The sequence below is a fragment of the Myxine glutinosa genome, chromosome 11, assembly GCF_964187855.1.
Source record: "Myxine glutinosa chromosome 11, kmMyxGlut1.1, whole genome shotgun sequence".
Classification (NCBI taxonomy): domain Eukaryota; kingdom Metazoa; phylum Chordata; class Myxini; order Myxiniformes; family Myxinidae; genus Myxine; species Myxine glutinosa.
The window spans coordinates 112,335,825-112,356,199 of NC_136271.1; the positions used below are offsets into that span (position 1 = coordinate 112,335,825).

The 20,375-nt window shown below is 41.9% G+C and overlaps 1 protein-coding gene across 1 annotated transcript in view; it reads right to left on the reverse strand.

Annotated features, from left to right (window-relative positions):
- LOC137436987 (uncharacterized) overlaps positions 1–20,375 on the reverse strand; it is an 82,728-nt gene that overhangs the window by 49,803 nt on the left and 12,550 nt on the right. The window contains exon 3 of the mRNA XM_078787003.1: positions 15,792–15,902. Coding sequence (XP_078643129.1) covers positions 15,792–15,902 — 111 coding nt within the window. The remainder of the gene's footprint in view (positions 1–15,791; positions 15,903–20,375) is intronic.

Genomic DNA, 20,375 nt, shown 5'->3' on the forward strand with positions numbered 1-20,375 from the left:
GCCAGGTGATTCCTACGAAAGAATAGATTATAACGGGGGTTTATTCCCACCTACAATTTCTCATGAGATCTCATCAGATTTCCATCAGATTTCATAAGAAAAGAAATCAGAAGAGATTTTTGTGAAGGCGAACACAAAACATAGCAAGGTTTCCATTGCCAAACCACACGTCACTGGCTATCGGGTGAAGCTAAGGCGAGCGTGGCAAACGGACAAAAAACCCTACGATGGTGTCCACAATATGGCTGGCTCGCTCAATCTGTGTCCATCATTTGCTCGAACTATACAAGGCCTCACAGTTTCATGTTTTTGCCCACCGTATCGCAGGCAGCATCTGGCAGTCTAGGCTCTATTAGTCATAAAGCCTATTTCCCCTTTCACTTACCAATGTCAAACACTCACAAGCAGCGTACAAGCCAGAGTGGCAACAAGCTTTCTTTTCCTTCTGAAATGTAAACTTACACGGAGATACACAAACAGGTGAGTCTCCAGATATTGAGATTTCAACATGTTGGCTTTACTTTGTAAATTGCATTTTGAATGAATGTTTTATGAAATATTATTGTGAATATGTGACGGTGAACCGCAAATAACTTAGAAACTTTTAGATATCGATTTAATAGATATCAGAGCATGACGTCATTAACTTTTGGACATGCAGAGCAATATATCTGACCTACTATCTGACTTACAAATTAGTTTCGACCTTCTCATCATCTTTTTGAACTTTTCAACATGCATGGGGTGTTCAAAAAGGTCTACCGAAGACATACTAAATAAATTATGTTGCCTTATCTTTCTTGAGAAGTGAAAAGTTGGTCAAACTTTTTGAACGACACATTATTATGTTGTATAATGATGTCTTGGCCAAAGTTTCTCCGCAACCGAATTGTTGCGGCCACCGCGGCCACGCAGGCTTGCCCATTATGACGTCATGTTTGAACATGAGCAATTTCATCAAATTTGGTAAGAATGCATCAAGAAAATGATTTCGATTGTCCAGGCCCTTGCCTGTGCTGTAATTGAAAGTGCAGAGCTAAGTAAGGACATCGTGCGTCAGTTCTAAAGGACCCTTGAGAAGCCAAATTCAAGTTTCTTTAGAAGTTGGCTTCCTACATGCACGTCACAAAGAAGAAGCTTTGACAGTGTCAGCAAATGAGAAAAAAATGCACCCAAGTGCGGAAAAAAGAAAATAAACTTCTGCAAAAACGCTTCACTTGACTCCGGCAACATGGACATCGTCAGTGACTGGAGTCAGCACTTTACTTGACTTTACTCTCCGTCAGTTCCTTTACGCTTCCACTGAGGCTGTAAAATTTCCCTCTAATCCTGGGACTCAATGCGGCTTCATGGACAAAGTGCCTGAAAGTGGAAAAGATTCCCGAGTTGACAAATAAATCTGAGAATTCGCAATCGAAACGTGTCGTGATGGGAAGATATAGAGGCCTATCTATCTGAAAAGATATCTGAAACCAGGACTGGACTTATTCATCCAGAAATGCTCACGGCGTGGCAACACGACTACATTTGTTGTGGAAAAATTGGAAAAATCTGGAAAAGTCTGGAAAAATCCAGTTGCAGAGACCTTATGTAGCAGAGACTCGCCAAAAAAAGAAACTCGCCAAAATGAACCAGTCCTTTCAGTCCGTCACCATGCAAAGACCCCTCCGCTCTCCTGAAAAAACCCCTCTGTCGCCTACTTTTCCTGACCACCAGCCAATAGCCAAGACATATCACAAGTGGAAGATTTGGATCAAATCATTCCGGAAGAAAGCCGGGGCCGCAGAGTGGTCCATCTTCGGTCGGCTCCCACGCAAACCGCAATGGCGCTCTGGTCGCCCTGATTTCGGCTGCACTCTCCAAACTCCAGCACCTCAAAATCGACTACATTAGAAGTCCATGACATGACAGTTGGAGATTGAAAGGAGACTTTGGCGTTTCTTATATGTATAAGTGTGAACGATCCCTATCGCATCAATCGCACGTCATTGAGGCGCTCCGCGAAAGCCGGACGGGATGTTGCGGGAGGACGGCATGGAGAGTCTAATCGCCATTAGGGTCACAAAAGCATCCTTATCGGGGCGCACGGCTGCAGCAGCAGATAATCTTCCATCTCTATCGCCGCACAGCATGAAGAAGTGAAACAATCAAGCGCTAATGATCGAAGTGCAGCCAAACAACGGCATTTGCTCCTGCACTTGTTGTCCTGATCTGCGTCTCCAACCTCCCACCTTTGTTTCTTGCTCTTAGTCAGCTCTTCCAACCTCCGCTCCTCCCTCCCTCGGCCGGCTCTCACGGCTCCATCCTCACAACCGCCTTCTCCCAGCAGGCTTCCTCCGCGCCCTTCTTCCCAGTGCCCCCCGGAGTCCCATCACAGATGAAATTAAGTCATTGCGCTTGACAACTCAATCTGCAGATGGACGAACAATGGCAGTCGCTATTTCGCGGACTCGAACCTGCCCCACATCCGTCTGACGCAAACATGTCCTTTTCAGCCCAGCAATCTTTGTTCTACACCAGGCTGAGTTTTTCTTTCGTCTCAGCCAAAGTATAACTTCCTTAAAAGAAATGCAACAATGGGGCCCAAACAATGAGTGAAACAATGCTTTCCATACTGGGAGATTTTTTTCAATCTTTCAAACAAAATATTTACAAGATCATGGTGGTATTCATTACAATAACCGTTTAAGATTCCTGCAGATCTTTTTGGCACCTTTTTTAAAGCAATAATAGATTTAAGGGATAGGGCATTCATTGTTTGGGAAACAATGGCAGCCTATTATGGGCCTATAACAATTGCATTATCAAATGTAGAATTTGGATTTCATTTTTTGCTAGATTTCAACAACAATTGATTTGTAAATTGATCTTTTTCTCTTTTTTTTGTTCATTAATAGCTAATTGGTGGAGTCTCACAAAAGAATCGATATTGGTGATTTGTTTGTCAATAAATAATTAACTTACTTGATTAGTCTATTGAAAGGAATGATAATGATAATAGTAATAATTATTATTATTTAAACCGTCTATATTGCATTGTGCATGTGTGTTATACAAGCACCTTGGTAAGACTTGCTCTGCTCCAAAACAAAGTTTTCCTTGTGCGTGTAATTGTAATACTTGGCCCATCACATATATATATAGTAAAATGTAATACTGGACTTTCCTTACAGGAGCTATATATTTATTAGGTACACAAATATGGTGGAATTTTGATGTCCTGTCCTTCTTCCTTTTTCTCAATTTCAATTTTATCTCCTTTCAGCTCCTCTCCATCCCACCCTTAATTTCCGTACGTAATAAATAGATGGCCCATACTATTCGCAAACACATTCATATTTTACACGCACAGCATTAAATTGTGCACACTGAGCTTATCATGAAATTGTGACCCAAAGCTTCATGTGTTAAATATCTATCTATTCAAGTCTGCATTTTTTATACTCATCGTACAAGAAAACCAAAACATTAAAAACTAGAACGGCACTCAGTAGAGAGCATACCTCCACCAGGTGAACAGTTAACGTTTTGTATCCCAGAATAGAGCAGAAAATCACAATATAGATAGAATCACATTTAATCGAAATCATCCGTCCACAACTTTTTGAGATATCCTGCTATATATCGTTTTTGGCCTAATCTCCCAATGGTGAAGAATCACTTTAAAAATTATACTAGCCGGATCCGGATCTTCACCAAAATTGAATCCCTTCTTCCTTGTCACACACACAACTCTCCTCCAAGTTTCGTCCAAATCTATCCATAACTTTTTGAGATATCCTGCTATGTATAGTTTTTGGCCCTATCTCCCAATGGTGAAGAATCACTTAAAAATTAAATAATTCTCATATCCGAATCCATATTCATATCTTCACCAAAATCGAATCGAATCGTCCTTGTCATACACCCAACTGGTCCACCAAGGTTCGTCCAAATCTGTCCACAACTTTTTGAGATATCCTGCTATGTATCGTTTTTGGCCCAATCTCCCAATGGTGAAGAAGCACTTTAAAAATTCTAGTAGCCGGATCCGAATCTGGATCTTCACCAAAATCGAATCATTTCGACCTTGTCACGTACGCTACATCTCTGACAAATTTCGTCCGAATCCGTCCACAACTTTTTGAGATATCTGGTTCACAAACGGACAGACAGACAAACAGACAGACAGGGGTGAAAACATAACCTCCATCCACCTTTGGTATATCCACCTATCAAAGGTCCATCGACTCTCACTCTGCATATACACATTGTCCAATTTTTGCGCTTCCCTTTGTTCATATCCACAGAGCAGGATGCAGATCACACGAGCCTCAAACTTTCATGCCAAATACTTTGTGTAATGGCAAAAGCAATTGGAAGAATTTGGAATCGAGTGCCTTAGTAGAAGAGAAAAATAAAAACAAATACCTGTACTGCAGTAGGTATTTGGTGACAAAGTGAAACATTAACAAAACCGGATAAACAATGAACCAGTTGGGATAAAGATGTTTCTTTAAGGATTGATGTCAATTATTCATAAAGGGAAATTTCAACATGGGAAGAGGTCATTGAACCAATCATGCCTTTGCCATACCCACATTATATTATCCATGAACCTGAACATGCATTCTTAACTACAAATACACGCACTATCATTCCAAACTGCAATCCCACACACTGCCATTCCAAACTGCCACTCCACACACTTTCATTCCAAACTGCAATCCCACGCACTGTCATTCCAAACAGCAATCCCACGCACTGTAATTCCAAACTGCCACTCCACACACTTTCATTCCAAACTGCAATCCCACGCACTGTCATTCCAAACTGCAATCACATGCAATGTCATTCGAAACTGCAATCCCACACACTGCCATTCCAAACTGTAATCCCACGGAGTCATTCCAAGCTGCAACTCCACGCACTATCATTCCAAACTTCAACTCCACGCAATGTCATTCCAAACTGCAATCCCAAGCAATGTCATTCCAAACTGCAATCCCACACACTGCCATTCCAAACTGCCACTCCACACACTTTCATTCCAAACTGCAATCCCACGCACTGTCATTCCAAACAGCAATCCCACGCACTGTAATTCCAAACTGCCACTCCACACACTTTCATTCCAAACTGCAATCCCACGCACTGTCATTCCAAACAGCAATCCCATGCACTGTAATTCCAAACTGCAATCCCACGCACTGTCATTCCAAACAGCAATCCCACGCACTGTAATTCCAAACTGCAATACCATGCACTGTCATTCCAAACAGCAATCCCACGCACTGTAATTCCAAACTGCAATCCCACGCACAGTAATTCCAAACTGCAATACCATGCACTGTCATTCCAAACTGCAATCCCACGCACTGTAATTCCAAACTGCAATACCATGCACTGTCATTCCAAACTGCAATCCCACACAATGTCATTCCAAACAGCAATCCCACGCACTGTCATTCCAAACTGCAATACCATGCACTGTCATTCCAAACTGCAATCCCACGCACTGTAATTCCAAACTGCAATCCCACACACTGTCAATCCAAACTGCAATCCTACGCAATGTCATTCCAAACTGCAATCCCACGCACTGTCATTCCAAACTGCAATCCCACACACTGTCATTCCAAACTGCAATCCCACACAATGTCATTCCAAACTGCAATCCCACGCACTGTCATTCCAAACAGCAATCCCACGCACTGTCATTCCAAACTGCAATACCATGCACTGTCATTCCAAACAGCAATCCCACGCACTGTCATTCCAAACTGCAATACCATGCAATGTCATTCCAAACTGCAATCCCACGCACTGTCATTCCAAACAGCAATCCCACGCACTGTCATTCCAAACTGCAATACCATGCAATGTCATTCCAAACTGCAATCCCACGCACTGTCATTCCAAACAGCAATCCCACGCACTGTAATTCCAAACTGCAATACCATGCACTGTCATTCCAAACTACAATTCCATGCAATGTCATTCCAAACTGCAATCCCACACACTGTCATTCCAAACTGCAATTCCATGCACTGTCATTTCAAACTGCGATCCCATTCACTGTCATTCCAAATAGCAATCCTACGCAATGTCATTCCAAACTGCAATCCTACACAATGTCATTCCAAACTGCAATTCCATGCAATGTCATTCCAAACTGCAATCCCACACACTGTCATTCCAAACTGCAATTCCATGCACTGTCATTTCAAACTGCAATCCCATTCACTGTCATTCCAAATAGCAATCCCAAACACTGTCATTCCAAACTTAAATCCCACACAATGTCATTCCAAACTTAAATCCCATGCACTGTCATTCCAAACTGCAACTCCACGCACTATCATTCCAAACTGCAACTCCACACACTATCAATCCAGATTGCAATCCCAAATACTGTCATTCCAAACTGCAATCCCACGCACTGTCATTCCAAACTGCAATCCCACGCACTGTAATTCCAAACTGCCACTCCACACACTTTCATTCCAAACTGCAATCCCACGCACTGTCATTCCAAACAGCAATCCCACGCACTGTAATTCCAAACTGCAATCCCACGCACTGTCATTCCAAACAGCAATCCCACGCACTGTAATTCCAAACTGCAATACCATGCACTGTCATTCCAAACAGCAATCTCACGCACTGTAATTCCAAACTGCAATCCCATGCACTGTCATTCCAAACAGCAATCCCACGCACTGTAATTCCAAACTGCAATACCATGCACTGTCATTCCAAACTGCAATCCCACGCACTGTAATTCCAAACTGCAATCCCACGCACTGTCATTCCAAACAGCAATCCCACGCACAGTAATTCCAAACTGCAATACCATGCACTGTCATTCCAAACTGCAATCCCACACAATGTCATTCCAAACAGCAATCCCACGCACTGTCATTCCAAACTGCAATACCATGCACTGTCATTCCAAACTGCAATCCCACGCACTGTAATTCCAAACTGCAATACCATGCACTGTCATTCCAAACTGCAATCCCACACAATGTCATTCCAAACAGCAATCCCACGCACTGTCATTCCAAACTGCAATACCATGCACTGTCATTCCAAACAGCAATCCCACGCACAGTAATTCCAAACTGCAATACCATGCACTGTCATTCCAAACTGCAATCCCACACAATGTCATTCCAAACAGCAATCCCACGCACTGTCATTCCAAACTGCAATACCATGCACTGTCATTCCAAACTGCAATCCCACGCACTGTAATTCCAAACTGCAATACCATGCACTGTCATTCCAAACTGCAATCCCACACAATGTCATTCCAAACAGCAATCCCACGCACTGTCATTCCAAACTGCAATACCACGCACTGTCATTACAAACAGCAATCCCACGCACAGTAATTCCAAACTGCAATCCCACGCACTGTAATTCCAAACTGCAATACCATGCACTGTCATTCCAAACTGCAATCCCACACAATGTCATTCCAAACAGCAATCCCACGCACTGTCATTCCAAACTGCAATACCATGCACTGTCATTCCAAACTGCAATCCCACGCACTGTAATTCCAAACTGCAATCCCACACACTGTCAATCCAAACTGCAATCCCACACAATGTCATTCCAAACTGCAATCCCACGCACTGTCATTCCAAACAGCAATCCCACGCACTGTAATTCCAAACTGCAATCCCACACACTGTCATTCCAAACTGCAATCCTACGCAATGTCATTCCAAACTGCAATTCCATGCAATGTCATTCCAAACTGCAATCCCACACACTGTCATTCCAAACTGCAATTCCATGCACTGTCATTTCAAACTGCAATCCCATTCACTGTCATTCCAAATAGCAATCCCACATACTGTCATTCCAAACTTAAATCCCACACAATGTCATTCCAAACTTAAATCCCATGCACTGTCATTCCAAACTGCAACTCCACGCACTATAATTCCAAACTGCAACTCCACACACTATCAATCCAGATTGCAATCCCAAATACTGTCATTCCAAACTGCAATCCCACGCACTGTCATTCCAAACTGCAATCCCATGCACTGTCATTCCAAACTTAAATCCCACGCACTGTCATTCCAAACTGCAATCCCACGCACTGTCATTCCAAACTGCAATCCCATGCACTGTCATTCCAAACTTAAATCCCATGCACTGTCATTCCAAACTTAAATTCCATGCACTGTCATTCCATGCTCAAATACTATGCACTGTCAATTACAAACGGCAACACCACTCACTGTCATACCAAACTGCAATCCCATTCAATGTCATTCCAAACTGCATCTCCATGCACTCTCATTCCAAACTGCAATCCTACGCAATGTCATTCCAAACTGCAATCCTACGCAATGTCATTCCAAACTGCAATTCCATGCAATGTCATTCCAAACTGCAATCCCACACACTGTCATTCCAAACTGCAATCCCATTCAATGTCATTCCAAACTGCATCTCCATGCACTGTCATTCCAAACAGCAATCCTACGCAATGTCATTCCAAACTGCAATTCCATGCACTGTCATTTCAAACTGCAATCCCACATACTATCATTCCAAACTGTAATCCTACGCAATGTCATTCCAAACTTAAATCCCATGCACTGTCATTCCAAACTTAAATTCCATGCACTGTCATTCCATGCTCAAATACCATGCACTGTCAATTACAAACGGCAACACCACTCACTGTCATTCCAAACTGCAATCCCACGCGCTGTCATTCCAAACTGCAATCCCACATACTGTCATTCCAAATTGCATCTCCATGCACTGTCATTCCAAACTGCAGTCCCGTTCACTGTCATTCCAAAATGCAATTCCATTCAATGTCATTACAACCTGCATCTCCATGCACTCTCATTCCAAACTGCAATCCTACGCAATGTCATTCCAATCTGCATCTCCATGCACTCTCATTCCAAACTGCAATCCCACGCACTGTAATTCCAAACTGCAATACCATGCACTGTCATTCCAAACTGCAATCCCACACAATGTCATTCCAAACAGCAATCCCACGCACTGTCATTCCAAACTGCAATACCATGCACTGTCATTCCAAACTGCAATCCCACGCACTGTAATTCCAAACTGCAATCCCACACACTGTCAATCCAAACTGCAATCCTACGCAATGTCATTCCAAACTGCAATCCCACGCACTGTCATTCCAAACTGCAATCCCACACACTGTCATTCCAAACTGCAATCCCACACAATGTCATTCCAAACTGCAATCCCACGCACTGTCATTCCAAACAGCAATCCCACGCACTGTAATTCCAAACTGCAATACCATGTACTGTCATTCCAAACTACAATTCCATGCAATGTCATTCCAAACTGCAATCCCACACACTGTCATTCCAAACTGCAATTCCATGCACTGTCATTTCAAACTGCGATCCCATTCACTGTCATTCCAAATAGCAATCCCACATACTGTCATTCCAAACTTAAATCCCACACAATGTCATTCCAAACTTAAATCCCATGCACTGTCATTCCAAACTGCAACTCCACGCACTATCATTGCAAACTGCAACTCCACACACTATCAATCCAGATTGCAATCCCAAATACTGTCATTCCAAACTGCAATCCCACGCACTGTCATTCCAAACTGCAATCCCACGCACTGTCATTCCAAACTGCAATCCCACGCACTGTAATTCCAAACTGCCACTCCACACACTTTCATTCCAAACTGCAATCCCACGCACTGTCATTCCAAACAGCAATCCCACGCACTGTAATTCCAAACTGCAATCCCACGCACTGTCATTCCAAACAGCAATCCCACGCACTGTAATTCCAAACTGCAATACCATGCACTGTCATTCCAAACAGCAATCTCACGCACTGTAATTCCAAACTGCAATCCCATGCACTGTCATTCCAAACAGCAATCCCACGCACTGTAATTCCAGACTGCAATACCATGCACTGTCATTCCAAACTGCAATCCCACGCACTGTAATTCCAAACTGCAATACCATGCACTGTCATTCCAAACTGCAATCCCACACAATGTCATTCCAAACAGCAATCCCACGCACTGTCATTCCAAACTGCAATACCATGCACTGTCATTCCAAACTGCAATCCCACGCACTGTAATTCCAAACTGCAATCCCACACACTGTCAATCCAAACTGCAATCCCACACAATGTCATTCCAAACTGCAATCCCACGCACTGTCATTCCAAACAGCAATCCCACGCACTGTAATTCCAAACTGCAATCCCACACACTGTCATTCCAAACTGCAATCCTACGCAATGTCATTCCAAACTGCAATTCCATGCAATGTCATTCCAAACTGCAATCCCACACACTGTCATTCCAAATTGCAATTCCATGCACTGTCATTTCAAACTGCAATCCCATTCACTGTCATTCCAAATAGCAATCCCACATACTGTCATTCCAAACTTAAATCCCACACAATGTCATTCCAAACTTAAATCCCATGCACTGTCATTCCAAACTGCAACTCCACGCACTATCATTCCAAACTGCAACTCCACACACTATCAATCCAGATTGCAATCCCAAATACTGTCATTCCAAACTGCAATCCCACGCACTGTCATTCCAAACTGCAATCCCATGCACTGTCATTCCAAACTTAAATCCCATGCACTGTCATTCCAAACGTAAATTCCATGCACTGTCATTCCATGCTCAAATACTATGCACTGTCAATTACAAACGGCAACACCACTCACTGTCATTCCAAACTGCAATCCCATTCAATGTCATTCCAAACTGCATCTCCATGCACTCTCATTCCAAACTGCAATCCTACGCAATGTCATTCCAAACTGCAATCCTACGCAATGTCATTCCAAACTGCAATTCCATGCAATGTCATTCCAAACTGCAATCCCACACACTGTCATTCCAAACTGCAATCCCATTCAATGTCATTCCAAACTGCATCTCCATGCACTGTCATTCCAAACAGCAATCCTACGCAATGTCATTCCAAACTGCAATTCCATGCACTGTCATTCCAAACAGCAATCCTACGCAATGTCATTCCAAACTTAAATCCCATGCACTGTCATTCCAAACTTAAATTCCATGCACTGTCATTCCATGCTCAAATACCATGCACTGTCAATTACAAACGGCAACACCACTCACTGTCATTCCAAACTGCAATCCCACGCGCTGTCATTCCAAACTGCAATCCCACATACTGTCATTCCAAACTGCAGTCCCGTTCACTGTCATTCCAAAATGCAATTCCATTCAATGTCATTACAACCTGCATCTCCATGCACTCTCATTCCAAACTGCAATCCTACGCAATGTCATTCCAATCTGCATCTCCATGCACTCTCATTCCAAACTGCAATCCCATTCAATGTCATTCCAAACTGCATCTCCATGCACTCTCATTCCAAACTGTAGTCCCGTTCACTGTCATTCCAAAATGCAATTCCATTCAATGTCATTACAAACTGCATCTCCATGCACTCTCATTCCAAACTGCAATCCTACGCAATGTCATTCCAATCTGCATCTCCATGCACTCTCATTTCAAACTGCAATCCCATTCAATGTCATTCCAAACTGCATCTCCATGCACTCTCATTCCAAAATGCAATTCCATTCAATGTCATTACAAACTGCATCTCCATGCACTCTCATTCCAAACTGCAATCCTACGCAATGTCATTCCAATCTGCATCTCCATGCACTCTCATTTCAAACTGCAATCCCATTCAATGTCATTCCAAACTGCATCTCCATGCACTCTCATTCCAAACTGCAATCCCATTCAATGTCATTCCAAACTGCATCTCCATGCACTCTCATTCCAAACTGCAATCCCACATGCTGTCATTCCAAACTGCATTTCCATGCACTCTCATTCCAAACTGCAATCCCACATGCTGTCATTCCAAACTGCATCTCCATGCACTCTCATTCCAAACTGCAATCCCACATGCTGTCATTCCAAACTGCATCTCCATGCACTGTCATTTCAAACTGCATCTCCATGCACTATCATTCCAAACTGCAATCCCATTCAATGTCATTCCAAACTGCATCTCCATGCACTCTCACTCCAAACTGCAATCCCATGCAATGTCATTCCAAACTGTAACTCCACACAATGTCATTCCAAACTGCAACTCCACACAATGTCATTCCAAACTGCAATCCCACGCAATGTCATTCCATACTGCAACTCCACACAATGTCATTCCAAACTGCAATCCCACGCAGTCATTCCAAGCTGCAACTCCATGCACTGTCATTCTTAACTGCAATCCCATGGAATGTCATTCCAACCTTCAACTCGATGCACTGTCAATCCAAACTGCCACTCCACGCAATTTCATTTCAAACTGCAATCCCACACAATGTCATTCCAAACTGCCACTCCAACTCCATGATCATTCCAAACTCCAACTCCACGATCATTCCAAACCCCAATTCCTCGATCATTCCAAACGCCAACACCACTATCATTCAATAAACCAACTCCTCCACATCAATTATCTCCACATCCGTTCAAATAATGTACTTTATTATAGATAGCCAAATTAACGTTCTCTCCAAATGATGACAGTCTCCATGATGCTACACTCATTACATCATTACAACAACTGCATCATACAAACCATATATCAATGTTCGTCAGATTTACCAAGAGTGATCACATCCAGGACCAACAGCTAAGAGAGAGGAGAACACTACCAATTGAGCTTCCATTTCTCTTTGAAGAAATAACTTTTCAAATTAGTCTTTGCTAACTTCCATTTCCCTCTTTGTAAAGTTCTGAGTAAATGTGTTCCATACACTTTTGGAAAAATAAAGCAATGTTAGGTTTCAGCTTTCACAACTTTCAACACAAATAGCACACACCTTGTGAAAATTAAGAACATCGGATTATATCACAATATCTGGAGGAGTTATAGACAGATTTGGACTAAATTTGGTGGACCGGTTGGTTTGTGCGACAAGGACGGAATGATTCGATTTTGATGAAGATGCGGATCTGGATACTATAATTGTTTTTTTAGGTGATTATTCACCATTGAGAGACGGGGCCAAAAAAATTACTGCATAAAGCACGATATTTCAATAAAATATGGATGGATAATGTCAAAAGTTGGTGGATGAGTTGGGTAGTTGACAAGAACAAGCTGATTCGATTTTGGTTCCGGTCCGAATGCACATTCGACCTATCAGTGCGATACAAAGTGTAAGCTGTTCAGCTTGGCGGAGGTACGTGCTCTCCCGAGTACCGTTCTAGTATTTTATGTATTACACTATTCTCACCATGAGCGTAATCTTTGTTTCCATCAACATATATTTAGAATCAAATTCAAAAATCCATATAAACTCGAGGAAGTGAATTTATCAAGTGCACTAGGAATGGCCTCCTTTTTCCTTTTTTTAGAGAGATACAATTTGGTCTTTAACATCCACAATCTAAATGGGATGGGGGCAGCCAGCTTCCCACCCCCATCTGAAAGACAGCATGTTCCGAGATGTGGTGCATCCTTGCTGTAACTACCTTAGAATGGTAGTTTTAGTCGGATTTGATTCTATAACGGAAAAGATCCAGGAGCAGAGAGCTCAAAGGCAATCATGTTACCCACTGGGCTGTCCCGCTATCCCTCCAGCCACAGCATACAAGTACTAACTGAATTTGACCCTGACCCACCCATTGGTTGAGAGCTTGCCTGGCTCCACCCACAATTTAAACTTGATTTAAAAAAAATCATATGGCCACCATCTTTCTGCTTACTGCTATGCAAAGACATATTCGCAGCTGTCACATTCACAATCGCCATGTCCTTCCTACAAGTTTTCCCTTCAGTGTAAAACGACCCAAAGCGACAGTTAAAAGGACGCCAGTAGGCGTCGCGGACCTTGTGAAGATAGGCCTCAGCGACCGACGCAGTGGTTTATTGCCTTGTACACCACCCAGTAACTATGTGACATTCTCTCAAACAGGGCCGACACCCATGTCATTATGAAGGTCTTTGTCCAAGGTCATTATTTACTTTTAATAAGCCTGCTGTTGGCTTAACGGTTAAGGTGGCTGGCTTGTGATCTTAGGGTCTTGAGTTGAAGCCCCTGTTGTGATGTTGAATAACACCAGGTGGGTTGACTAAGCATGTAATCCTTCCAAGGTCAGAAAAATGAGTACCAGCTTACTGGTAACAGGGGCACTGCATCAGTAGCACAGCTGTGCTTCCAGAAATGTTGGAACCAGCAACCACAGGCTGCATATGAAACAACAACAACATTTGCTTTTAATGATGCATACAGTATATATGCATCAGGAAGAATAGAATTGGTTTTGGGTCATTTATTGGCACTACAGACATACCACCTTGAATTATTTATATATTTATATACACCACCATCTCCACTACAGACATACCACCTTTAATTATATATATATATATATATATATATAAATACTTTACCATCTCTGGTACCTACATACAACTTCGAATTGTTCATGAATTCACATACACTTTATGATCACCGGTACCGACTTACCACCTTGAATTATTTATATATTTATATACACCACCATCTCCACTACAGACATACCACCTTTAATTATATATATATATATATATATATATAAATACTTTACCATCTCTGGTACCTACATACAACTTCGAATTGTTCATGAATTCACATACACTTTATTATCACCGGTACCGACTTACCACCTTGAATTATTTATATATTTACATACACCACCATCTCCACTACAGACATACCACCTTTAATTATATATATATATAAATACTTTACCATCTCTGGTACCTACATACAACTTCGAATTGTTTATGAATTCACATACACTTTACCATCACCGGTACCGACACACCACCTTCAATTATTTATATATTTATATACCTCACCATCTCCACTACAGACGTACCACCTTGAATTATTTATATATACTTTACCATCTCTGGTGCCGACATACAACTTCGAATTGTTTATTTATTTGCATACACTTTACCATCACCGCAACCGACATACCACCTGAATTATTTATTTATTTGTATACCTTTTAAAATCTACATTACCAACATACTACCTCAGATTATTTATTTATTTACATACACTTTACCATCTCCATTACCTACATGCCACCTCAAATTATTTATTTATATACACTTTACCATCTCAACCACAAACACAAACAGTGAGTTTTAAATTTATCTATATGCACTACCATCACCGCTACCCACCAACATACCATCTTCATTTAATTATTCACTTATATAACTTTTACCAATCTATGACCAAGTACTACATTTTTTAATGTACTACGCCTACGAAGTACTACGCTTTACTATATACACTTTACCATCACCGATACTGACATAACACCTTTAGTTATTCTAATACACTTTACTATCTCCACTTCCTATACATATGAATTAATTTATTTATATCATTATTTAAATGTAAAATCCATATGTCCCCATTTAGGTTGTAGTTGGATTCTGTGTCCTCAACGAAGACTTGCATCCTTGTTAGCACGTACACATTTTTTTTTTAACCAGACATTGACCAAACCTTTAAACTGTCCTTTTAGAAAAATTTTTACCTTTTATATCGAACTAAACAACTGTTTTCTCTACTTCAAAGTTAACCTAGAAACTTTACTTCCTCTCTAAGAGCTCCAAGGAAATGTGAAGCCAAAAGAAGAAGTCCATTTTTAACAGTTACAACAAGCATTATGGCAGTTTATTCCAGCATTGGAGATTTTGCCAGGACGTACCTTTACGTCAGGGAAGTAAACTTTGAGCATGGTGGAGCTCGGGTAGCGTGTGAAGAAGAAGATGAGCTTCGCTTTCTTCAGATGCGTAGGTGTCAGTCCATCCTGAATGTTGTATGAATAGTCAAGGCAGACAAGATGTAAGTCACGTCAATACGAAGCCCAACCCGAGCAACCACTTCCACATAAGGATCACTCCATGTTTGGAAAAAGTTTGATAGTGGCAACATCTCTCACTAGTTACACTTTCTTTTCACCTTTAGTGCTTCATACATGACTCAGTGATACCTTCACTTACATGAATAACCAATGCGCAATAAGTAGCTCATAACTTCCCTTTTCCTTTTTTTTTTCTAGTGGTGAAGGCGATTTCAGATTCCAAACAAAGCCCGAGGACCAACAAGGCAAGCAACCGAATGCGCTTGGCACAAACAGTAGGACGGTGGCTCAGTATTGAGGAATCTTTTGGGTGCAATGTACGATGCAGCAGCATTATCTACACCAGGCCATACAGAAGAAATAGAGTGAAAAGTGAAGTACGGAAAGTGAAGCCGATAACTTTATGATATGACCACCGTTTTTCATCTCCGGTGGCGTAGGCGTCATTACTGAAGCAGTAAACCACCGTGGCCGCTTCGGTTGGCAGGTCGCGGCCATGTTGAATGGCAGTGGCGACTCAAATCAGAAGGAATCGTCCGGCTCACGCGGGCTGGCGCATCGCTCGAGCTTCTGTCCCAGAGTCCGCCGCCTATCTGAAGCCGCTACGCCACATTAAAGCATTTGAATACTGCTTCGTGCGAATAATGCGACGAACAAAGAACCAATGAGAGTCATTGTACTGCCGTTGTAAACCTTAAGTAGCATTTGCTATTGTGTCTTTATCAGCACGATGCAGGTTAGTGTAGATTTTTGCATTTTTTTGTATTTTTTTTTTGCGGAAAGCCCGGCATTTGCATACATGATGAGGCATCGTAAAGCACGGGCCCACTTTGCTTCTATCCCTGCTTTTGTCTACTCTCAAGATGCTTATGCCCATTGTATTTCTGAAATAAATTATGACATCTGTCACCGAGCTCGGCATGCAAACAAAGAAGGATTGGAAAGGGGAAACTCCAAAAAAGTGTATCACCCATTCGGTAAAATACAACATCCAATGCTTCTCACTTCCTCGAAGGAATGATTAATGCTCAAAAACTCCTAGCCAAGGATATCTTTGAGGATCCCTAAAATATAGAGTCGAAAACTACAACAGAGATTTTCTTTCTAGAAGCTTCTAGAAGCTAAATTATTGCGCTTTACATGCAATGAACATATAATCGCCATTATCATTTCTCGGCCTGAAGATAGCTGCTCTGATTACAAATATTGTGTCTGTGAAAAGCTCATTCTTCTGTGGGTGGCAGGAAACACTAGCTCTAATTTCCTAACGAATTGTCTTATAATTGACCAGACTCAGCGGCGTAACGGTTAGAGCATCCGCTGAGTCTGGGAGGTCGGTGCTTCGAACGCCAACCGAAGCAATGGTATGTGTTGCCAAGGAAGCAATGGTATACCAAAGACTAAAAATGGTATGCTAGCATGATCCTCAGCTCTAAAACAAAGGATCGGACAAACAACCATGGATTGGCAACCATTGGACAGACTTGATGGGCCCAATGGCCTCCTCCTGCATTGAAGTTTCTCGTAAGGGAACTCATGGAAAAACAGGCCTGTTTACTGTGCACGTTAAAATGGGATACTAGATAGAAAGTGTGAAAGAAGAGCATATTGAGTAACCTTTTTTTAGTAATGCTCAGAGGCATCACTAGTTTCCAAAGAAATTCGGGGCCTAGGCCGTCTCGAACTTCAGATACCCACAAGTGGCACATCTAGAAAAAAAAAAATCTAATCATTTTAAAGTGGCCGATCATAGTCAAGGGGTTAAAATAGATTCGGGGCACAGCAAAAACAAAACATTCATGGCACATACCCCTTGGGCGACCTGTCCAGCAACGCCCCTGGTTATGCTTAATGTCATCAAGACATTCTGGCGATATTAGCATGCCCATTCCTTCCCTGAGATATTGCTGGAAAACAAAGCTTCACAAAACATACAAAAAATGAACATTTGAAGGATTGTGCTCAGTATTGAAGGAGTTGTGTAAATGAGGAGGAAAATAATGTAAAGAAAAACCAAAAAGAAAAAATCAAAGAAGAAAAACCAATGAACCCTGAAAGTTTTCACTCAGTTGTTCCAAGCCGCATTATTAAGCAAGTTGAGTGTAACGACTAAATTGGAAAAAAAAATTGTTTGAAAACGTTTTCTCGTGTAAAAGCCTAATCTTTGATTCCAGAAACAGGTAAAACTTATGACTACTCAAAATCTGTAATGGAAGAATAAATGGTAATAAATGCCGATTAAGAATACCATATGCGGTTGATGAAAAGACTGTGGCTCATCACGTCATCAAGTCTTACTTTACCCGAGCAAGTGGCAAAGTCCGGTGCTGAAGTCAGCTGTAGCCAGAACTTGCAGGTTTTGAGATAGTTCCTGGATCAGACAATCTAAACCTCACCCCGTGATGCAAGGGACGTGGGTGTTTTAGCAACCGTGTCTGACTAGCATATGGAACAGAGTAGGAACTGGAATTTCCCTGGCGTTGGCGATGGCAAACTTTCCAAGGAGCAAGTGACATGTGTCTGGTCATGTTTCTGCCACGAGTACATGGTGTACCTCCTGTATCTATTGTGGTCAAGCTGGGTCACAATAACCCTCACCCTTTCATGAGCAAATGTTTCTCTGACTGTAATGTGTGCTGTTAACTGAAGACAATCTTGTTAGATATTACCACCAAAAATTGGTTCGTAAAGTGCGGAAGCTCCTCCATTTTAATGTCCTCGATTTCACAAACCTGCCCGATTCATATGGAGACTCTGCTGTGAACAAAGTAATGCGCCCTTGCCAAGGCAGCCAGAAATTAACCAGCATTAACTGATTTCACGCCATCTGTCCATATCCGACAGAGAGGCAGGCTGGCCTTACTTGCGGGGATTGCAACAAGGGTATTGTGGGGTCAACCCAGTCGTCCATAAAACTTCTTCGATTTATCCATTACTGTAGCTCCTCAACAATGTAGCTCCACAACTCGTCAGATGTCAACTGCATTCCATATTTTAAAACGAGTTCTTTTCTCTGAGAATGTCACATTAGTCATCTTGCCAACGATGCCGGACCAACTCGAGCTGGACACCGTGTCAGGTCTACCGACAGTTATAGCCATATTCGGTCGAGTATCGTTGACTACCTGGGTATAAATACAAAGTTTGAAGATCAACTGAATGTAATTTACATGGAAGACAAAGGAGACTGCTTAAAAGTGGAAGAAAACACCATGTTGTGCTAGTTTTGATGGACTATACCATTCTACTCTTGATGTAGGTTGTTTATTAATTCATCGACAGTGATCGGTATTAGATTGAGATAATTAAAAACATTAGGAGAGATGAAAGATATTTATCCAAAACTAAAAAAGTGAAAAAAAAATTGCTGGCATGGAGGCGCCATCTGGTTGGATTAAGAAAGTTGAAGGAGTACCTGTAGATGCTCATGGTAGTTATCAGCATAGAAGGCCTGATATGGAAACATGCGGCAGCTCTACAAGGCCTTGTGAACCCTGAGCAGAATGCAATAGGGCTCTAACCGACAAGGGGCCTGATACAATTCCCAGTGGGCCTTCATTTCTGTAATTAAAATAAAATCATTACACCTTGCTGCTTAAATTTCGAAATGTGTTTTGTTTGAATTTTTATAACAATAACGGCCCTTTGTCGAAGAGGAGAATAAAAACTGGCTGCTTCTGGCAAGATGCCCCTCCACCCTCGGAAAGGAAATGAAACACTGAAACTGGAACAAAATGGCACCTGGCCCTAAATCTCATGGGACTGATCATCAACTTTTAGCCCTGCTTGCAGCCCTATGGGTCTCGAGAGACAACATAATAGAATGAAGGATAAACACGCCAGGCAATTAATTACAACAAAGACAGCCTAATTGTCCAGCACACACCCAGAAAACTGGCAAATGGATATAAAATGATTAACGGAATCGAAAAAAAGGATTGCTTGGGGTTTTTTTTTAAGATTGCTCATCTGAAGGATTGTGATCTACTCACAATTCCCCCCTCTGTTTTGAGCAACCCCAATACTGACTATGGTTCCTTTCCGGAGCAACTTCCGCAGACCTATCTGAAAACCCAACGTGAAAGATGACAGGAATATACGAGATGCTAAGAATATTTACCACCATCCTAGAAACGACTGCTGATCACACAGAAGAAGGTGCTCGGAACTTTGGGTTTCTTTAAGGAAAAACAAAAAAAAAGATTTTGAACCTGGAACAAATGAGTCACTTTTGGGGGTAGTGAGTGTGGTGGCGGTGGTCTATCACCCCCTTAGTCCTGCCTGCCAGAGTGTGATTATGCACTTGGGTTTTACTTGGGTGGGCTATTTTTGCCATCTGCTTCAGTGGATGGAAAGCAGAAAACCTGTCAACAATAAATATCTCTCACTAAAAAGGTAGATATTTAAAAGGTGTCAAACTTAGGGTGA